Source organism: Syzygium oleosum, unplaced genomic scaffold (assembly GCF_021117445.2).
Source record: "Syzygium oleosum isolate NSW1041296 unplaced genomic scaffold, Sole_v2.1 Sole_v2.20, whole genome shotgun sequence".
Classification (NCBI taxonomy): domain Eukaryota; kingdom Viridiplantae; phylum Streptophyta; class Magnoliopsida; order Myrtales; family Myrtaceae; genus Syzygium; species Syzygium oleosum.
This window is the reverse complement of record NW_026607504.1, coordinates 1567422-1587053: the sequence shown is the minus strand read 5'-3', so window position 1 is coordinate 1587053 and position 19632 is coordinate 1567422. Positions and strand designations below refer to the sequence as shown.

General features: G+C 39.0%; 1 protein-coding gene across 9 annotated transcripts in view; it reads left to right on the top strand.

Annotated features, from left to right (window-relative positions):
- The window catches only part of LOC115684058 (coatomer subunit beta'-2-like), a 105903-nt gene that overhangs the window by 62747 nt on the left and 23524 nt on the right, over window positions 1–19632 (top strand). For 8 of the 9 annotated variants that reach the window (XR_008818615.1, XR_008818617.1, XR_008818616.1 and 5 more), the window contains exons 1-22: window positions 10998–11152; window positions 11712–11732; window positions 11821–11882; window positions 12009–12063; window positions 12176–12212; window positions 12343–12668; window positions 12769–12900; window positions 12968–13116; window positions 14013–14081; window positions 14292–14442; window positions 14536–14601; window positions 15318–15506; window positions 16162–16302; window positions 16391–16465; window positions 16589–16765; window positions 16873–16964; window positions 17066–17182; window positions 17860–17974; window positions 18082–18153; window positions 18422–18618; window positions 18742–18835; window positions 19418–19524. Coding sequence is in view for 1 of the 9 variants with exons in the window: in XM_056320377.1 (XP_056176352.1) it covers window positions 11150–11152; window positions 11712–11732; window positions 11821–11882; window positions 12009–12063; window positions 12176–12212; window positions 12343–12668; window positions 12769–12900; window positions 12968–13116; window positions 14013–14081; window positions 14292–14442; window positions 14536–14601; window positions 15318–15506; window positions 16162–16302; window positions 16391–16465; window positions 16589–16765; window positions 16873–16964; window positions 17066–17182; window positions 17860–17974; window positions 18082–18153; window positions 18422–18618; window positions 18742–18835; window positions 19418–19524 (2447 nt within the window). In the remaining 8 variants the exon portion in view is untranslated. Of the gene's footprint in view, window positions 1–10997; window positions 11153–11711; window positions 11733–11820; window positions 11883–12008; window positions 12064–12175; window positions 12213–12342; window positions 12669–12768; window positions 12901–12967; window positions 13117–14012; window positions 14082–14291; window positions 14443–14535; window positions 14602–15317; window positions 15507–16161; window positions 16303–16390; window positions 16466–16588; window positions 16766–16872; window positions 16965–17065; window positions 17183–17859; window positions 17975–18081; window positions 18154–18421; window positions 18619–18741; window positions 18836–19417; window positions 19525–19632 lie in introns of those variants that run through there. The other variant, XR_008818614.1, reaches the window with a different exon arrangement.

Here is a 19632-nt window from a genome sequence, read left to right as displayed (position 1 = left end):
GTAATCCTTGTATATCGTTGTACCTGAGGTCCAACACCGCAAGATTTGGCCATTTAAAAGCTGTGAAACTGGTAATTAAGTTTCTGGAAAGATTCAAAAATCCCCATTGTGCCGTACTCACATTTAAGAACCATGAAGGTGTGGACCCATAGATGCTATTTTGGGATAGGTCCAACCATTGCAACTTGCTTTGGTATGATAGGAAGATGGGGAGCTCACTTAAGTTGCTAGAAGCCAAGCCGAGAGCGGACAGCTTTGAAAGGCTAGCATTTATGTCGGGTTCGATAATCGAAGAGAATTCATTGAATGAGAGTACCAACATCCTTAAATGTTGAAGTTTGAGTACCACATCCAGTTGCAAAGTGCCATTCAGGTTGTTCGATTGCAAGTCCAAGGTAGTAAGATTCTCGAAGTTAGAGATGTCTTTAGGAATTGGGCCAGTTAGTCTGTTAAATGATAGGTCGAGATAAGTTAACCGCGTGAGGCCAGTGATCTTAGCTAGAATTTGACCGGTTAATTGATTGTGATGGAGGTCTAAGAAAGTGAGGTTGGTGAGGTTGATCAAAGAAGCGGGAATTTCCCCATAGAGTTTATTCCAGCTAAGAGCCAAAGTGGAGAGTTGGACGAGCTTCCCAAGGGAAGATGGGATTTCACCTGATAAATTGGAGTAACTGATATCGAACTCGCTGAGGAAAGCCAGGTTTCCAAGCGAAGCTGGTAATGGACCCGAAAAATTGGTCCCCCGAAGAAACAGCGACTTAATGGGACTGTGCAAGGAAAACTCTGGCAAATGGCCTGACAGCTCTGGATTGTCACCCAAATCAAGAAGTTGTAGCCTCGGGAGCTCGAAGATGGTTGTTGGGAATGCCCCTTGCAAGTAGCAGGATTGGAGTACAAGTGATGTCAATGAAGATGAATTTGCGACAGCATCAGGAATCGGAGCAGACACATCCACCCAGCTAAGATCGAGGTGTTCCAATTTGGTCAACCTCTGAACCACGGTCTCCATGCTGGGATTCCTCAGCTCCAGTCTAAAGTTCCAAGAGAGATCGAGGGAGGACAAGTTGGTCAACTTTAGGACTTGAGACGGGATTTGACCTCCGAATTTGGACGTAGTGAGGTTCAGGCTCGTCAACTCCACAAGATCACCTATGGCGGACGGTATTGGAGACTCCTTGAAGCTGTTCCAGGCGAGGTTAAGGCTTTGCAAGTGAGCGAGGCGGAAGAGGCTGGCGTTCGAGTTGATAGGACCGGACAGACAACTTTGGCTGAGGTCAAGGCCGGTCACGTAGCCCGTCCCTTCATCACACTTCACACCTTCCCAGCTACAGCAATCCCCGTCTTCCGGCTTCCATGATTCTAGCTTCGACGGATCTCTGTAAATCTGGCAATGTTTCAACTCTGGATGGAAGAGAGATTGCTTGAATTCTAACAAGGCAGACCGCTCCTGCTCATGGCACTTCTCTGGCCTCATCGAAGGCAATGTCTCGGAGGAAGCAAAGTGGAGTGGAATTATTGCGAGGAAAGCCACCAAGATATCAAATGGTGTTCGTTTCATGATGATTAAGTTGTTCAATCCAATCATTGAACGTTGGGGGTGCATTGCCACTTAAACATGAATTGAAAATATATATTACTTTAGTCTTCCACTTTTAAGTCAACTTTATGGAATAGTGAGTCTAGCCCGCGTTGATAACACGGAACCACTGTTCTTGTGGTCGTTGTTCTTGTGATGTGATAGTTGTGTGGTTTGACTAGTCAACGGTAAGACTAGTGATGGCACTAAAGTCTTTATGTGATTTCACATTATTATATGACCTTTCTTTTGCTCCATAAGTTTTTCAATCTACAATTATTGAAAAACATGGAACCACTGTTCTTGTGGTCGTTGTTCTTGTGATGTGATAGTTGGGCAGTTTCACTAGTGAAGACACTGAAGTTTCATGTGATTTCACATTACTATATGACGTTTCTTTTACTCCATGAGTTTTTCAATCTACAATTACTGGAGTGTTCCAACCAAGTGAGGTTGTCGGAATTCCACGTTCCATATGCGCGTGCATATGAAACACCTTCCTTTTTGCAAGGTATGATCACGTTATTTATATCTCTTGACATTTAAAACTCAATGTTTATAGTTGAAGATTGTGATAGCAGAAAAGTGTAATTTTTTGTACTTTTTCAAATGACTAGTTTATGAGCCTATTAATAGGTTTTACAATATGACTATATAAAATAGCAAAATATCAATTATAGAATCGTGTAAATATAATTCTAATATCCCCCTCAAACTCAAGGTGTTTGAAAGATGCCCACTTAATTTTGAAACAGAGATCCTAAAAACACCATGGTAGATGTGTCTTGGAGATGACATTAGGAGTCTCTTTAGTATATAAAGTAGAGGCAAGTTGAATAATGTCACGAAGAACATGACACCGAATGAAATGACAATATATCTCAATGTGCTTGGCACTTTCGTGCAAAATATCATTATGTGATATTTGGATAGCACTTCGATTGTCGGAATGAATTATTGTTTCGCTACGAAGACGCACTCCCACGTCTTCTAGTAGCCATTGCAATCATAGTGACTTTGATGTCGTATCAACAAGAGCTCAATGCTATGCTTCTATACTAGGGCGAGCGACAGTGGTATGTTCTTACTACGCCATGTGATAAGTGGAGTGTACAAAAAGAAAGAATAGCCCATAGTAAAGCGACGACCTTGAAGGTCAACGGCCTAGTCAACATTTAAATAAGCTGTCAACTCCAAGGCAGGATAAGAAGAAAAGTGAAGGCCATGAAATAATGTATCATTGATGTAGGGAAGAATTCGAAGGACCCCAGCAAAATGAGTCGTACGGGGCGCAATTATATATTGACTTACAAAATAAACAACATTGGTGATGTCAAGTCTAGTAATAGCGAAATATATAAGACTGTCAACTAATTGTGAGATATAATATCAATTGTATAAATGGTAGGGGCATGTAAAGTGAATAATTTCGACTGAAATAAATTATAATTTGAAATTATATAATTGCGACAGGCAGAGTAAAAAGATCACGAATTAGAATTACCCAAAGTGATAGACATAACATAAGCAAGAGATGAGCTAGAAGTACCAAATTCTTGAAGAATGGAATAAAGCTCCTCTAATGAGAAATTGATATAGAATCCATTTAGAGAAGCCTTTACGTTAGCAGCAGTGGCAGATGAGCTTGCATGTGAATCGTGATTTCCAATTGTCCGTCTCTATAAGCTGCTTAGGTCGTAGTCGATGGTAATTAGGCATTGGAATTTTTAATTTATCCATAATATATATTTTTCCAGTTTCAAAATAGCATATTGGAAAAAAGATGTGTAGAAACCAGGTACTCAACGGCAAATATGGAGACAATAAAGGCAAAAAATGGACTAAGCACGTCGAAATATCTTCGGAACCGATCTGAGATTGCCAAGATTCAATCTAAAGGTTCCTGACCCGATCAGAAAAGTTCCTCGAAACTGGTCTGACCGATTTCACTGAATGGGTCAACAGTTAACGCACAAAGTACACATCGGTCAACGGTCAAACATGTTTAACTGACCAACGCGTTTTATAGTCTTAGTACTTTAGTCTTCCACTTCAAGTCAACTCTATGGAATCCTGAGTCTAGCTCGTGTTGATAACACGGAACCACTAATCTCGGGGTCGTTGTTCTATTGAAGGCACTAAAGTCTTCTGTGGCTTGACATTATTACTTGACGTTTCTTTTGCTCCCTAAGTTGATGGAATTCCACGTTCCATATGCAGCCACATGTGAAACACCTTTGTTTTTGCGAGGTATGATCATATCATTTATATCTCTAGGTATTCCAAACTCAATGTTTACAATGTCCGTAGCGGTAATATTATCACAGAATCCATCATGCAGAAACTGATTTGGGAAGTTTTTTGATGATATATTATTTAGCCTCTCTTTCCCCTGCTTTTTTCAGCACCGAGAAGGATGAAGAGACACATGAGGACATTAGGATCGAAATAACTGATTATGTGGCTCATCTGCAAGGAGCAGAAAGTGCAGATCTACTTTAACTTGTGCTTTGTTTTAATTAATCTTCGTCTTTTTACATGATGTTCCTACCTATGCCCAGCACTAATGGCCTGTTATGATCATTTTTTTGCTCTTCTTTCACTTTTAATAATGAATATCCAAATTCTCAATAAACGACTGTATTAATGAGCCAAATTCAGTGAGGTTATGATGATTTCGCACATACTTTCGAGTCAAGCGTAGCAAGAATTGTGCTTTCATACTCAATTGTGAGAAGATTGGTGAATCCATTTGCTCTATGTCTGTGCGCCTGTTGAGGGGAAGTGACAGCACTAGTTCTTCTTCATGGGTATTTGCTCAAACGGTTAGCCTCCATTCCTGACCCCTCTCATAAACCATTTTTTTTTCGGATATCACTTCTGTAATGCTTATCCAGAATAGTGCGTGAATAGAAGGGTGGTGTTTATATTCTCTAACTATCTTCTTGCATTAATTGACAAAGCATCCATGTTATGTTTGTAATTATATGTATTGGAACCGCGTGAATCTTTGTCCGATAGCCAAATGACGATGGATATGTTGGATATTTTAACCATTTTGAAATATTTGATACCATTATTTTGTAACAGCTATGATAGAAGGGGAAAATTGTCCAAAAAGTCATAAACTTTTTGTATTTTTGCCAATTCGATCATAAATATTTCAATTTTGCTAATTCCGTCTCCAACATTTTTACGTTTTGCCAATTGAGTCCATCCGGCCAATTTTGGCGGAAATCATCAACGTGGACGTTGGCTATGTCCAACACGGCATAACCAACGCTGACGTGGATAATTTTTTTTAATAATATTTCGATTGTTTATTATTAATTTTCTCGTTTTTCTTTTTTTTCTTTTTCTTCTCTTTTCCTTCTTCATTGTTTTCTTACTGTTGTTGGGCCCTCGTCGGCCACTGGGAGAGGGTCGTTAGGCCCTCGCCGACGTTGCCTAGATCTGGATAAGGCTGGCCTCGCCCAAACCATTGCGGCCTCGCCAGCTGCGAGCGAGGCAGCATTGCCCAGATCTGGGCTATGCCATGGCGAGGTTGGTCGCCCGTGGCAATGATGGCCACGCCTAGATCTGGGTGAGTGGGTGAGGGCTGCAACCCTCGCCGGCCACAGTAAGAAAATAGTGAAGAAGGTAAAGAGAAAGAAAAGAAAAAAAAAAGAAAAATAAAAATTAATAACAAATTCAAATAAATTTTAAAATATTACTAAAATTTATTCATGTCAGCGCCGGCCATACCATCTAGGACGGCCTGCATTCACGTCAGCGATTCTTGCTAAAATTGGCCGGATAGACTCAATTGTCAAAACGTGAAAAAGGTTTAGGACTGAATTGGCAAAAGTACAATAGCTTTAGAACTTTTTAGATAATTTTCCTTGATAGACGTTATAACAGCCTTGAAAGCCATTATTTTGTAACAGTTTTAATTTGATGAAATAATCAGTGAAGGGAAAACGATTCTTTCTTTCCTTTACCTACAATTAGAACCCCCGAGCTACAATTGAAAACATACGGGAAAATTATCAAAAAAGTCGTGAACCTATTGCACTTATGCCAATTCAGTCCTAACCATTTCAACATCAGTACCTCTCCCTTGAACTACAATTTAGTACTATTGCTCTTCGACGGGTCCCCCCAAGATGGGCAAATATCCGGCTCTGCACGGAAGCGAGTTTGCTTGAATTCCAACAAATTAGAACCGCTCCTGCTCGTAGCAGTTCGTTGGCCTCGTCGAAGGCAATGTCTCGAAGGAAGCAAAATGGAGTGGAATTGTTGCGAGGAAAACCAGCAAGAGATCAAATGGTGTTCGTTTCATGATGATTAAATTGTTCAACGCTCTTCTTGGGTTTTGGTGTTGCTGGGTTGGGGAGGTGAAGATGGACAAGTACTGAAATTTTGTGGTCGTTATATAATTTGCTTATCCCTCGTGGTCGTGGATCATGGCGGCCACATTTGAACTTTGCGGTGCATTCCCACTTATACGTGATTTAAGAATTTCTAGTGCTTTAGTCTTCCACTTTCAGTCAACTCTATGGAATAGTGAGTCTTGCCCGCGTTGACAACACTGAACCACTGATTTTGTGGTCGTTGTTTTTATGTGATTTCACATCCTTATATGACGTTTATTTTGCTCGATGAGTTTTTCCATCTACAATTATTGGAGTGTTCCCACCAAGTGACGTCCATGGAAGTCCACATTCCATATGCCGGTGCATGTGAAACACCTCTCTTGGCATTCAAAACTCAATGTTTACGGTTGAGAAAAATGTAATTTTCCTGTACATTGTCAAATGACTAGTACATGAGTCTTTTTAGACTTTATAGAATCACTATCTAAAATAGCAAAATATCAATTAGAGAATCTCCTAAATATATTTCTAATTTACGGTTGAGAGTAATAGTCAAGGTGATTTGAAGGTCAACTTGAGTTTGGAAAAAGATCTAGAAAACGCCTATATGGATATGTCTTGGTGAAAACATCAACATCTAATTAGTAGATGAAGTAGAGACAAATTGAATAGTGCCACGAAGAACATGATATAATATGAAATGACAGTCTATTTAAATGTGCTTGCTGTGTTTGTGGATAAAATCATTAGCACTTCGGTTGTTGCAATGAATAGTTGTTTTGCTATGATGACCGCACTCCCATGTCTTCTAGTAGTCATCGCAATCATGGAAACTCTAATGCCGTAATTGGCAAATTGTTAAAAAGTTTAGTACTGAATTGGCACAAGTGCAATAGGTTTAGAACTTCTTTTTATTAATTTTCCCAAAATACACGTACTTCATCAACAAAAATTCTTTATTTCCCTTCCATTTCTTTCCTTCCTTTTCTAGGCTTTACCGATAATTTTTTGGGATAAGTGTACCAAAAGTGCTAAAACTTGTTACGTAAATGCAATTGAGTTATAAAACTTATCGAATTGGGCAACCGAGTCCTTCCGTCAATCTCGTCCAACTTGGCTGACGGAAAATGATGGTGTGGCTTTTTAAAATAATTTTTCTCTCCTATGTGGCCATAACGACGTCGTTTTAGCCAAAATTTGATTTAAGTACAAATTTTATTTAAATTAAAATTTTAAAAAAGCTATTATTTTAAAAAAAGTTGAGAATCAACGGCAAGGGCTTGCACAGCCCTCATCGCTGGCTGGCGATGGGGGGGGGGGGGGGGGGGATGGCTGGCGAGGGTCGCTGCGCCCTAGCTAGTGATTGGCAACCCTCGCTGACCACAAGCGAGGGCTTACAGGCCCTCCCCTAGATCGGGCAAGGGTCACTGACCCTTGCTTAGGTCTAGCTGAGGGCTGCCACGAGTCAGCCCTCACCTACGATCAGCAAGGGTCGCCGCCCATTGTCTAGGGTTGACAACCCTTGACGACCATCCCCCACCCTCCCCGGCAAGGCCGATGATGAAGGGGCGGCGGCAGCAAGGCTTGTGCAAACCCTCGCCACCTGAATCTCAACCCTTCTCCTTTTCTATTATTTAATTTAGCTTATTTCTAAATTTAATTTAAATTAAATTTTGTATTAAATTTCATATTTGGATCAAAACAATGCCGTTTTAGCCTTATGTTTCATGTTATAGCCATGTGATCGTCATATGGGAGAGAAAAAATATTAAAAAGAAGGCTGTGTTCGCATTTTTCACTAGTTAAGTTGGACGGAATTAACGGAAGGACTTGATTGTCCGTCCCTGTAAGTTGCTTGGGTTGTAGTCGATGGTAATTAGGCCTTGAAACTTCTAATTTATTAATAATATGCGTTTTTTCAGCTTCAACACACTAGATTAGACAAAAAAATATGGAGAAACCAGTTACTCGAGAGCAAATATGGAGATAATAAGGCTGAAAAATGGACCAGCACGTTGAAATACCTTTGGAACCGATTTGAGATTGCCAAGAATCAATACAAAGGTTCTTGAACCGATCCGAAAAGTGCCTTGAATCCGGTTAGACTGGTTTCACTGAACCAGTCAACGATTAACGCCAAAAGTTCACGTCGGTCAACGGTTAGGCATGTTTGACTGACCAACGTGTTTTGTATTCTTAGTACTTTAGTCTTCCACTTTAGGTCAACTTTGTGGAATCTTGAGTCTAGCCCGCGTTGATCACGGAACCACTAATCTCGTGGTCGTTGTTCTATTGAAGGCACTAAAGTCTTCTGTGACTTGACATTATTACCTGACGTTTCTTTTGCTCCATGAGTTGACAAAATTGCACATTCCATATACGATCACTACATGTAAGCATCATCCGGATGGACGATTCTCACCCTAGAACCGGGAATCACCCACTAAGGATCACTTTAAAAAAATTGGAACTAGGAACCGTCTATTAGTTCTATGAATTTATCCGAAAACTGGACCGTCAATCCGATCCGATTCCCAGGTGGGTCCATGAAACCGGTCCTGCATGAGAACCTGTCCTGCCAAGCTTCATACGTTGGCATTGTAATATGCAACGAAGAATTACACAAAAATATAACTTCACCTGCTGTTCAAGTTAAGACATTGCTATTTAAGTTGGGAACTTCCTAACAAGCTAGAGTCAAGGACCGGAAAGTTTCCAGTAGGAACCTTCACCTGCTGTTTAAAGACATTGTAATAGGCTGTAGCCACATTTAGGAATGTCATAACCTTCCACTACTTTTTCATGTGAAGAAGCCATATAGCATCGCACTGTTGCGAATGGGCAAAAGCAGACAGTGAAACTTCAACAAAATAAGTTGAACCATTTCAAGCTTCAATGAGTTGTAAAAATGGTAGAATCCTGTACAACACTTACACACATTAGGATTTAGGATTTCTTTATTTTTTAATTAAAAATTAAACATATATATTATATATATTTTATTACCGGTCCGATCCGGGTGGGCGGTTCCATACTTGGAACAGGGAACCGGAGTAGTTCCCTTAGGAACTACTAGTTCTGGGCCGGTCCAATCCGGTTCCAGGTGGTGGCGGTTTGCGGTTTTTTTTAACACCCCTGACAGCCACATGCGAAACCCCTTTCTTTATGCAAGGTATGATCGTATCATTTGTATCTATTAGCATTCCAAACTCAATGTTTACAATGCCATAGCGATAATATTATCACATAATCAATCATGCAGAAATTGATTCAGGAAGTTTTTAATGATATATTATTTAGCCTTTTTCTTTCCCTTGATTTTTTTAGCACCGAGAAGGATGAAGAGATGCATGAGGACATTGGGACCGAAAGAAGTAATTATGTGGCTCATCTACAAGGAGCAGAAAGTGCAGATCTACTTTAACTTGGTATTTTGTTTTAATTAATCTTCATCTTTTTACAGGATGTTCGTAACTATGCCCAACACTAATGGTCTGTTATGATCATTTTTTCGCTTTTCTTTCAATTTTAGTAATGAATCTCCAAGTTTTCAATAAACTAGTGTGATAATGAGCCAAATTCAGTGAGGTTATGATGATTTTGCTCATGCTTTCTGGTCGAGCTTAGCAACGATTGTGCTTTCATAATCAATTAGGAGAAGATTGGTGGATCTATTTGCTCTGTGTCTATGTGAGTGTTGAGGAGAAGTGAAAGCACAAGTTCTTCTTCATGCGTATTGCTCAAACTGCGAGCCTCCACTCCTGATCCCTCATGAACAAATATAATTTTTTTTCTGATATCACTTCTGTAATGCAATTCACCAATGTCATACTCATCCAGAATAGTGCATGAATAGAAGCGTGATGTTTTTAATTCTCTAACTATCTTCTTGCACTATCAATTTTCAGCAGTCTTGTGATTATATGATAATCAATTTTCAGTAATGGAAGGACTACATTGAACATTTTCATATAGTTCAGGGACTACATTAAACATGTACCAAAAGTCTATGGACCAAATTGAACAAAATAAAAGTTCAGGGACCATATTGAACTTTATTCTAAAATTCAGGGACTATATTGAACAAATAAAAAGTTCATGGACCATATTGCACATTGGGCTAAAATTCCGGGATTATTTATATCATTATCCCTCTATCTATTGAAGAGGAAAGGAAATGGGTTGGGGCTTGGGCTTGGCTAATAAATTAAATAATAATGGTCTTAAGCTGCCCAGTTTTATAGAAACAGTTTAAGTTAAACAGAAAATTAACAAAATTTACATAACATTCCACGGTACACTAATTGGATAGTGTCTTATCGATTTAATTACTTAGATTTGACGAGTGAAGAGATGAAACTTTTGTCACTAACCAAAAATACCAAAAATAAGAAATAAGGTTGTTTGAGCTAAAGAATCCTAAGAAAATTATAAATAAGGAAATGACGTGAAAAAAGTAAAATTTATAGAGATTCAGCTCATATAATACAAGTACTAAGTAAAATGAGCCAACGCTTTTAAGAGTTACTTGAATTTCTTAAAATTATAAATACTGCTTTTAGGGAATAGTAGTTTTAGGGGGATAAATAATCAGGTATGGCCTAACTTATTTTTTGTTTAGATGTTGATGAAGCATTTAAAAAGAAATTGGAAGAGGAGCTTAACCAATGACATTCTCAAGAGAAGATGGAAAAGTGAAAATATATAAAGAAAATGAAAATGGCGCGATAGAATATTAGAAGAACAAGACGAGAAAAATAAAAGAATTGCATTCGGTTAAAAATAAAAGAATTGTATAAAAATAATCACACGGGGAAGTAGATCAAAAAGAAAATACATTAATGGAATTTTTTTTATTAAATATTACGCGCAAAATTACAAGAACGGGCTTGGACCCATGGACTAGGCCCGTTGACCAGCTCGTGCATGCTTTGGGCCTGACCCAACCCGGCCCGATTGAATCGGGCCCGTCTCCCCCGGCGCCTCAGCTGTGAGCTGAAACGCCTGGCCGAGCCGGTGGTGATTCATGTTCCGTTCCCGAGTTTCCGGCTCCATTACGGACGAAGAAGCTGAGCTCCCTCCCTCCCGAAATCCGAAGCGCGCGCACAAGAAGGAGGAGGTGATTCCGGCGGCCGTCAAGATCGCCATTGGTCGGGGGGCTTCGATCTCCGGCGCTCGCCGACGGTGATTTCGAGCGGCGATCTCCACCGGCGGAAAAATGGTGCGTCGCTTCGGTTTTCTAACGTGATCTCGAACCTCGATTTTCTTCCCGCTGTTGAATGCGCCGAAAGGATCTGCTGAGTCTCGCGTCCTTTGGGGTCTGATTTCGACGTCTCGCCTCGCGTCCGGCTTTCTAGACTTCCGTTTCTACTGATTCGAGCTCGCATATGCTAGCCTCAGGATCACTGTCGGTTCGTCTGTTTGCTCGTTTTCTTCTGTTGGGCAGAGGCACTGGAGGATATGGATTCGGACTTTGAAACACGTAGCTGTAATGACTTGTAAACATTGGCTTTTAATTCTTGAACCTAGTCGACATGTTTCATGTGAAGAAAAGCCGAGGTTTTGGGTCTGTTGTGTTCGATAGTTTAGATTTTTTGTTTAATTTGCTAGAATTAAGTTAGAATTCTCTCTTTTTCTTTTTATGAAGTAAATGGCTGATCCTTGGCTTTGTATAGTTTTAGTTGACAATGAGCTGAAGAAAGAGGATTGCGTGTGTATTCTATTTTCCGGGTTTTGATTCGGCACTGATTATTTGTTTTGTTTGTTAATTTGTTCGGCAGCCGCTCAGATTGGAAATCAAGGTTTGTTTCTGGGCCGGGTGGATTTACATTGTCTTTTTAACATGCGATTTGGTATTGATCGCTTCGATTTTAACTGTATCCGTGCCAGAGGAAGTTTATTCAACGATCAGAGAGAGTGAAGTCTGTAGACCTGCATCCAACAGAACCATGGTCGGCATGACTTTGTTCTTTCAACTCTTTTTCAATTTCCGTATAAAATATATTCTGTACTGGAAATCAATTTGCATAGTTAGACGAACGACGCTATTTGCTTAACTCTAATTGTTGTTGATGCAGGATCCTAGCAAGTTTGTATGCGGGAACTGTTTGTATATGGGATTACCAGTCACAGGTATGGAACGTGAATGGAGATTCACTAGGATCAATACGATAGTACTATCTCGTTCACATGGGCTATTTGATTGCATCTTGAACTGATTCTGACATTTCTAATGTTACTGCAGACAATGGTTAAGTCCTTTGAAGTCACTGATCTGCCAGGTACTTCACTGCGCGTGAATCAGTCTGTGCATGCATTTGGCTTGCTTGGGCTCTAAAACAGTTAGTGGCCCGCATAATAGTTTCATCTTTGTTTACTCTCCTCGCATTAAATTTAAATCATGTCTGGCAGTTAGGTCAGCAAAATTTATTGCACGCAAGCAATGGGTTGTCGCTGGAGCTGATGACATGTTCATTCGTGTATACAACTACAACACCATGGACAAAGTTAAAGTTTTTGAGGCCCACACAGACTACATTCGATCCGTGGCTGTCCATCCCACACTCCCCTACTTGCTCTCATCATCCGATGACATGCTTATTAAACTTTGGGATTGGGAGAAGGGTTGGGTTTGTACTCAGATATTTGAGGGACACTCACATTATGTGATGCAAGTCACTTTTAATCCAAAAGACACAAATACGTTCGCAAGTGCATCACTTGATCGCACGATAAAGGTATAGTTATGCTTATTTAGGGTGGCTTTCGTTGTTCCACTGCTTTCTTGCTTGTGACTACAATTCATGCTGATCCTTTTTTCTTGTTGTTACTTTACAGATTTGGAATCTCGGCTCTCCTGATCCAAATTTCACGTTAGATGCCCATCAAAAAGGAGTTAATTGTGTAGATTATTTCACAGGTGGTGATAAACCATTTCTTATCACTGGAGCTGATGATCATACTGCTAAGGTCTGTCAAGGTTTTGTATTGCATAGCCTATCGATTTGGATTTATCTAATCAATTCTATGAAAGCAGGTGTGGGACTATCAAACCAAGAGCTGTGTCCAGACATTGGAAGGTCACACACACAATGTCTCAGCTGTCTCTTTTCATCCGGATCTGCCCATCGTAATTACTGGCTCAGAGGATGGTACCGTGCGAATATGGCATTCTACTACTTATAGGTTATAGTTCCACGATTTTTTACTGATATCCTGTTGCATCTTCACTTTCCCTTTCCGGCATTTGGTATTGCCTAGACACCTTGAGTTATTGTGCGGATGATAATTAGGCATCTACGTTTGTGTTATGTTTCCAAATATGTTTATGATTCGCTCAGTGGTATTCCCTACGTCTGTATCTTGGCAATCATATGGTTTTGCCCGTAGTCTGTTTGAATGAACATGTCTCCATTAGACTGATCTGTTGCAGGACAAGCCATGATTGTATGCTGGTCTACTAAAGCACAGTACAGAAAAGTTGAGCTTCAGTTTCATGCCATTAGACACTCAGCCTGGTGGCAGGGAGTTGATCATAATAAATATAAAACCTCAAAAGTTTACTGAGAAGGACAAAAACAATTTACATGAGAGAGCATTTCATTCCAACTAAATCAGTGCTTTTGTGTCTTACTTTTGAATAGGTTATCATTGATGATCCAGTCTGCGTGTACTAAATGGTTTATGTCTTACAAACATCATAAGAGGTTATTAATCTAGAAATCAAAGGTCATGGTCCAAATTTATTGTATATCTGACCGTGTCCATGTTGAATACGAGGTGAGTTCTGAAATTCCTTTGCATTATGTGTGCTGATGGACAAAATGGACTGAACATTGAATAGTTATAGATTTAGTACATTCCAGCGTTCAGACAGATGCTTATAGAAATTTCATGTAGTTTATCTGAGTCAGTTGAACATATGCTAATTTTGTTGATTTCATGTGAATGTGCGGTACATGAATCAATTTATCTTGTATTTCCCATCTTTTCTAGCTTGTATTTCCCCTTTTTTCTAGCTTAAAATTTTCTAACAGATTACATTTGAGGAATCCTCCTAATAGTTTTTCAATTCAACACAGGCTGGAGAATACATTGAATTACGGTCTTGAAAGAGTCTGGGCTATCGGCTACATGAAAAGTTCAAGAAGGTTTGTTCTTAAACATGTTCTCTTACTATCTTTTTCATATTTGGATTTCCTCTACTGGAAGATGTTTCGATAATGCTTACTGGTACTTTTCATGTTTTCATCTGTAATCTTCATGTTGCAACTTCTGGATTATAATTGCAACCTTTTCGTAACTTCTTTGTTATATGAGGAATATGATTGGACTGGTCATGGTTGGTATTCTCTGTACAGAGTTGTGATCGGTTATGATGAAGGAACCATTATGGTCAAACTTGGTCGTGAAGTGCCTGTAGCTAGCATGGACAGTAGCGGAAAAATCATCTGGGCTAAGCATAATGAGATTCAAACTGTAAACATTAAGAGCGTCGGAGCAGGTTTTGAGGTTTGAAACTAAGTAGACTGATTTATTGTTGTAAAAATGACAACTTTTTTATGAAGGTTCCTTAGTGATTACATCTTGCTTTGCTTTTTGTAGGTTACTGATGGCGAAAGGTTGCCATTGGCTGTTAAGGAGTTGGGAACCTGTGATCTTTACCCCCAAGTGAGTTTTCATCTCCTTGAACTCCACTTTTGCCTGGATTAGTTTCTTGAATAAGGTATTGAGATTCGAGACATGTCTTCGTAAGGAATACTTGTCATCAACTTCTCATTGTGGTGCTAGCTGTGCGTTTGAACATGCTTCTTGTTTTGGAAAGCTATTTATTATAATTGACATTTGAGGATAAATGGGGCCTGAGGTCCTACTTCCTCATCACTTTGGTCCATATTTATGCCGAGGAGGTTTCACTGCCCGTTGTCTTTTTTACCTTATTTCCTTATACTTGAATCTGTGGAGTATTTCTTTCTGGATTTGAAAGCAGTGGTTTTGCTGCTTGCTAAAAGAGTTGATGTGCTCCAGGCAGTGATTCTGTCTATATGCGTGATCACATGTTAGTAGAGATTCTCTTCATGAAATTATAAGTTTTGCGTCTAGTTTTTGAAATAGTAAGGATGGCTCTAAAAGGGAGTGGACAAGCTTGTCTATATTGCTAGATGAATCAATGGGATACTAGGATTTAACTGCTTATTCTAAAGACTTTGATTGGGACATCAACATGGAAGATCTGCCTGGATCACATTTTCTTGATTATGCTACTATTGTTTTTTTGGTCAGAGACTATGCTACTAATAAAGCAATTGACTTTGAGGAGTCTTAAACTCTTGTTACATATGAAGTTATTCACAAACCTCCAATTTGTATTGTTGATTCTTCTTCAGAGCTTAAAGCACAATCCAAATGGGAGGTTTGTTGTAGTCTGCGGAGATGGTGAGTACATTATATATACTGCATTGGCATGGAGGAACCGCTCTTTCGGTTCAGCACTTGAATTTGTTTGGTCTTCTGATGGGGAATATGCTGTCAAGGAAAGTACCTCAAAAATCAAAATCTTCAGTAAAAATTTCCAGGTTGGTCTATTTACACTGTACATTTCATAAGTTTCAGTTTCAGTGATTTACAAAAATACTTGCTGTAGTTTTCTGCCGTCCTGAGTCCAATAAAAACGTTTGTTTTCTTAAAAGGAAAATGGGATCCTGTGAAGTCCTTTTGCTCTCAAATGATTAGTTGGTATTGGCTAATCTACTTGCCTTTACATTTACTGTTTTGCAGCTCCTATAGATGTGGATTGCTTTTTTTTTAAATGTTTATGTATGAGTATAACAATTGAAGACAAACCAGTGTAGCCTAAGGATATCACCTTTCTCATCTGTCATTCTCCCTACATTTGATGCTCCCCAGACCGATGAGTACTCTCTTTGCACTTTGGAGCTGTAATACATGGCCACAGTAGCCATGGCTCTTCTACAACCAGAAGTTTCTTAATGGCCACGGTTGTTCTTTTTTCTTTTTGGTTAATGGGTTTGCACCACCTTGATGCCATATATATGATCTATTTTATACCTTTCGAAACAGCCACACATGCACATATGTTTGAAGATTTTTAGCTAGTTGGGAACAATTTTTTGGTACCCTTGTTCGACATCAATACTAGCATGCGAGGTGAAAACTCATGTGACGTTGTTTAGAGGATGTGGCAAGTATGATACTGGTGGTATTTTTCAGGAGAAAAAGAGTATTCGACCAACCTATTTGGCTGAACATATCTATGGCGGCACTCTGTTGGCCATGTGCTCAAATGACTTCATTTGCTTCTATGATTGGGTTGAATGCAGGTTGATTCGAAGAATTGATGTCAATGTGAAAGTAAGTTTGTGTCACGACACGCACACACAAATTTATCTTATTTTCAGTGAATGCACTTTTGATGTCATATAATTTTCTATCGTGTTAGAACCTATATTGGGCTGATAGTGGTGATTTAGTGGCAATTGCCAGTGATGCATCTTTCTACATCCTCAAGTATAATGTGAGTATCATTTTTCTCTCGTATCTCGGACTTGACTACTTTCAATTGTTTGTAATTTTCTTGTTATGCCACTGGTGACATTACTGGGTGAGCTGACGAGGTCATCTGGGATTTTGTTTTAAGCGTGACGTAGTTGTGTCTTATTTGGAGAGCGGAAAAGCAGAAGATGAACAAGGAGTAGAGGATGCTTTTGAACTTCTCCATGAAACCAATGAGCGTGTCAAGACCGGTATCTGGGTTGGTGATTGTTTCATTTACAACAACTCTTCTTGGAGGCTCAATTACTGTGTAGGTGGGGAGGTATGATTCTCAATTTTTTCCTTTTCATCTTCTTTTTTATTCTCCATGTAATGTTATGTGCTCAATGGGAAATCAATTCTTCTTGAGTAATAACTTGACAACTTCAGGTGACTACAATGTTCCATTTGGACCGGCCTATGTACTTGTTGGGATATCTTGCCAATCAAAGCCGGGTATACCTAATTGATAAAGAATTCAAGTGAGTAAGGTTTTAGCATTTGTTATTTGACAACAGGTCATTATATTGCAGCTTATATATTGAGGTTTTATTGAATCTTATTTGCATGACTTTAAATGCAGTGTTATGGGGTATACATTACTTCTCAGCTTGATAGAATACAAAACTCTGGTTATGCGTGGAGATCTGGAAAGGGCCAATGCACTTTTACCTTCGATTCCTCAAGAGCATCATAATAGGTACACGTCATCCCATGATTGCCAAATGATCAGGATTCTCTACCAAGGCCAATGTTTTTGTTTTTAATGTTGAGGTTTTCTCGAGAAAAGGATGGCTAGTAGACTTGTATGATATATGTCAAGAGTAAGAACTTCTGTGATGGACGTGAAGCTCATTTTGTTTTGTTGACATTTATTTTATTGGGGAAGAAATTGCTGAATGCAACTATTGTTGGAACAACTAAAATAAAACTGACAATGTCATTGTTTTTTAAATGCTTTATCCTTCTCTCTGCTGGCTACTGCAATTATTATTCCTTCTACAGTATTCATTAACCATCTGTTCTGGTAATCTCATCTTTTCTCTTACAATGAATGTGAAATCAGCATCAGTCTGCTTGTGGATCTGGCTATTTGGTAGATTTGAATGCCATTGCCTTTTGGTTCCATGATTATAGCTTTAGCTTTATCTGTTTTTTCCTGGCGAAACTTTTGTTTAATTTATTTTGCATAAATTTAAGGGACAACTTCTTCCTAATGCTTGTCCTTGATTTTGGACATTAACGGTTGCAGGTACACCATACCTTTGATTCTCTTTTAACTGAAGTCTAGTAATTTTGTTATAATGCTGCACCACTTGATCGTTGTAAATTTGACAATGTACCTTTGAGAAGTTTTAACTTATCTCCAATCATTAGTGTGGCTCGTTTCTTGGAAGCACGAGGTATGATAGAGGATGCACTTGAAGTGGCTACGGACCCGGATTACAGGTTTGAATTAGCCATACAGCTTGGGAGGTTGGGGATTGCAAAGGTGATTTGTGTTGGTTTTTAGCCAAACATGGCAGTTTTCCTTTTTGGTTGGAGAGTCATTGATGGTTATAGGACATCAAGAATAACCTGAATTTTTTTTTATGACAGGAAATTGCAATGGAAGTGCGGAGCGAGTCTAAATGGAAGCAGCTGGGAGAATTAGCTATGTCGAGTGGAAAGGTGTTCCATCTACTCAACTTGATAGTCATGGCTTTCTATGTTAAACATATCAGGTTTTTAAGAGAAAGCTCTGAAAAAACATATCTAGATTGGGAATGAAGTTCAGGTTCTCTTGTGAGATTAATTGTCTGAATTTTAACTTAAAACGGTTTTCTAGGATCAACATATTAGTGAAAATTTCCCAGCTTTAACAAGTTCAAATTTTATTATATTTGCGAATCAATGCTTGTATGTCGTCCTTATCATTTGCGTATTTGATTTAATGCAGTTGGAAATGGCTGAAGAATGTATGAAACAGGCTATGGATTTGAGTGGCTTGTTACTGCTCTATTCTTCCTTAGGTGATGCTGAAGGAATCTCGAGACTTGCATCCCTTGCTAAAGAGCAAGGAAAGAATAATGTTGCATTCCTCTGTTTATATATGTTGGGTAAATTAGAAGACTGTCTCCAGCTGTTGGTGGATACGTAAGTTAGCTTTAACTTTGTTTTTCTATAGAATAAAAAGAACATTACATCATGCGATAGTAAATGCCTCTCTCTCTCTCTCTCTCTCACAAACACACACACACACATCTTTGTGTTTTCCAGCAATCGCATACCTGAGGCTGCTTTGATGGCACGATCTTATCTACCAAGCAAAGTTTCAGAGATTACTGCAATCTGGAGAAAGGACCTCCACAAGGTAAGTCATATTCCCTTGTCATGTTTTGTCCTTGAAAAAGTAAATGGAGCCTGATTTTGATCGCATGCATTTTGTTGTTTGTATCATTAATGATGCCTTTTCTCTTGCAACCTTATTGTACTGGTGCTGCGAGGGATGGTTCTTGATTCTTTCCTGCTTTTTTACCAATTAGCTGTGGAACTATACAGAAAGTTCTCGGTCATTAGCTATAGAAACTGGCTATTTGGATACTTTTTTTCTGAAAGAATCTAAATCTGATTTCTTAATCCAATTTATTCAAGTAGTACTTTCATTCTTCCTTTGCTATTGTTAGATTATGTTAGGCAACTTCCAATTCATCAAACCGATTTTCTTGATGTTAAGTATGTTGCGGCAAGAAAGAGGTTACTTCTCTACTTTCAGGACCATTCAAGTTCTCGTTTCAATATTTTCATGCTTATACTTTAAATGTTATATGTAATGTTTAGCTATGGACAAAACCAAGTCCTTTTCTAGTTGTCTGATATCTCAATCATTTTCTCAGATACATAAAAGGTTCATATAAAAGTGGGTAGTCACATAAGCACATCTATATTTATGCAGGTAAATCCACAAGCTGCAGAATCTTTGGCTGACCCTGAAGAATATCCAAATTTATTTGACGATTGGCTAGTGGCTCTTTCTGTTGAATCTAAGGTTGCTGGGACAAGGTACTGGAAAACAATTTCTTAGTTCATCTATGCTTAAAAATGATACCGTCGTGTCCACCTTTTTATGCTCTCTCTCGTTAATTATATTGCCTTTTAATTACATCAGTT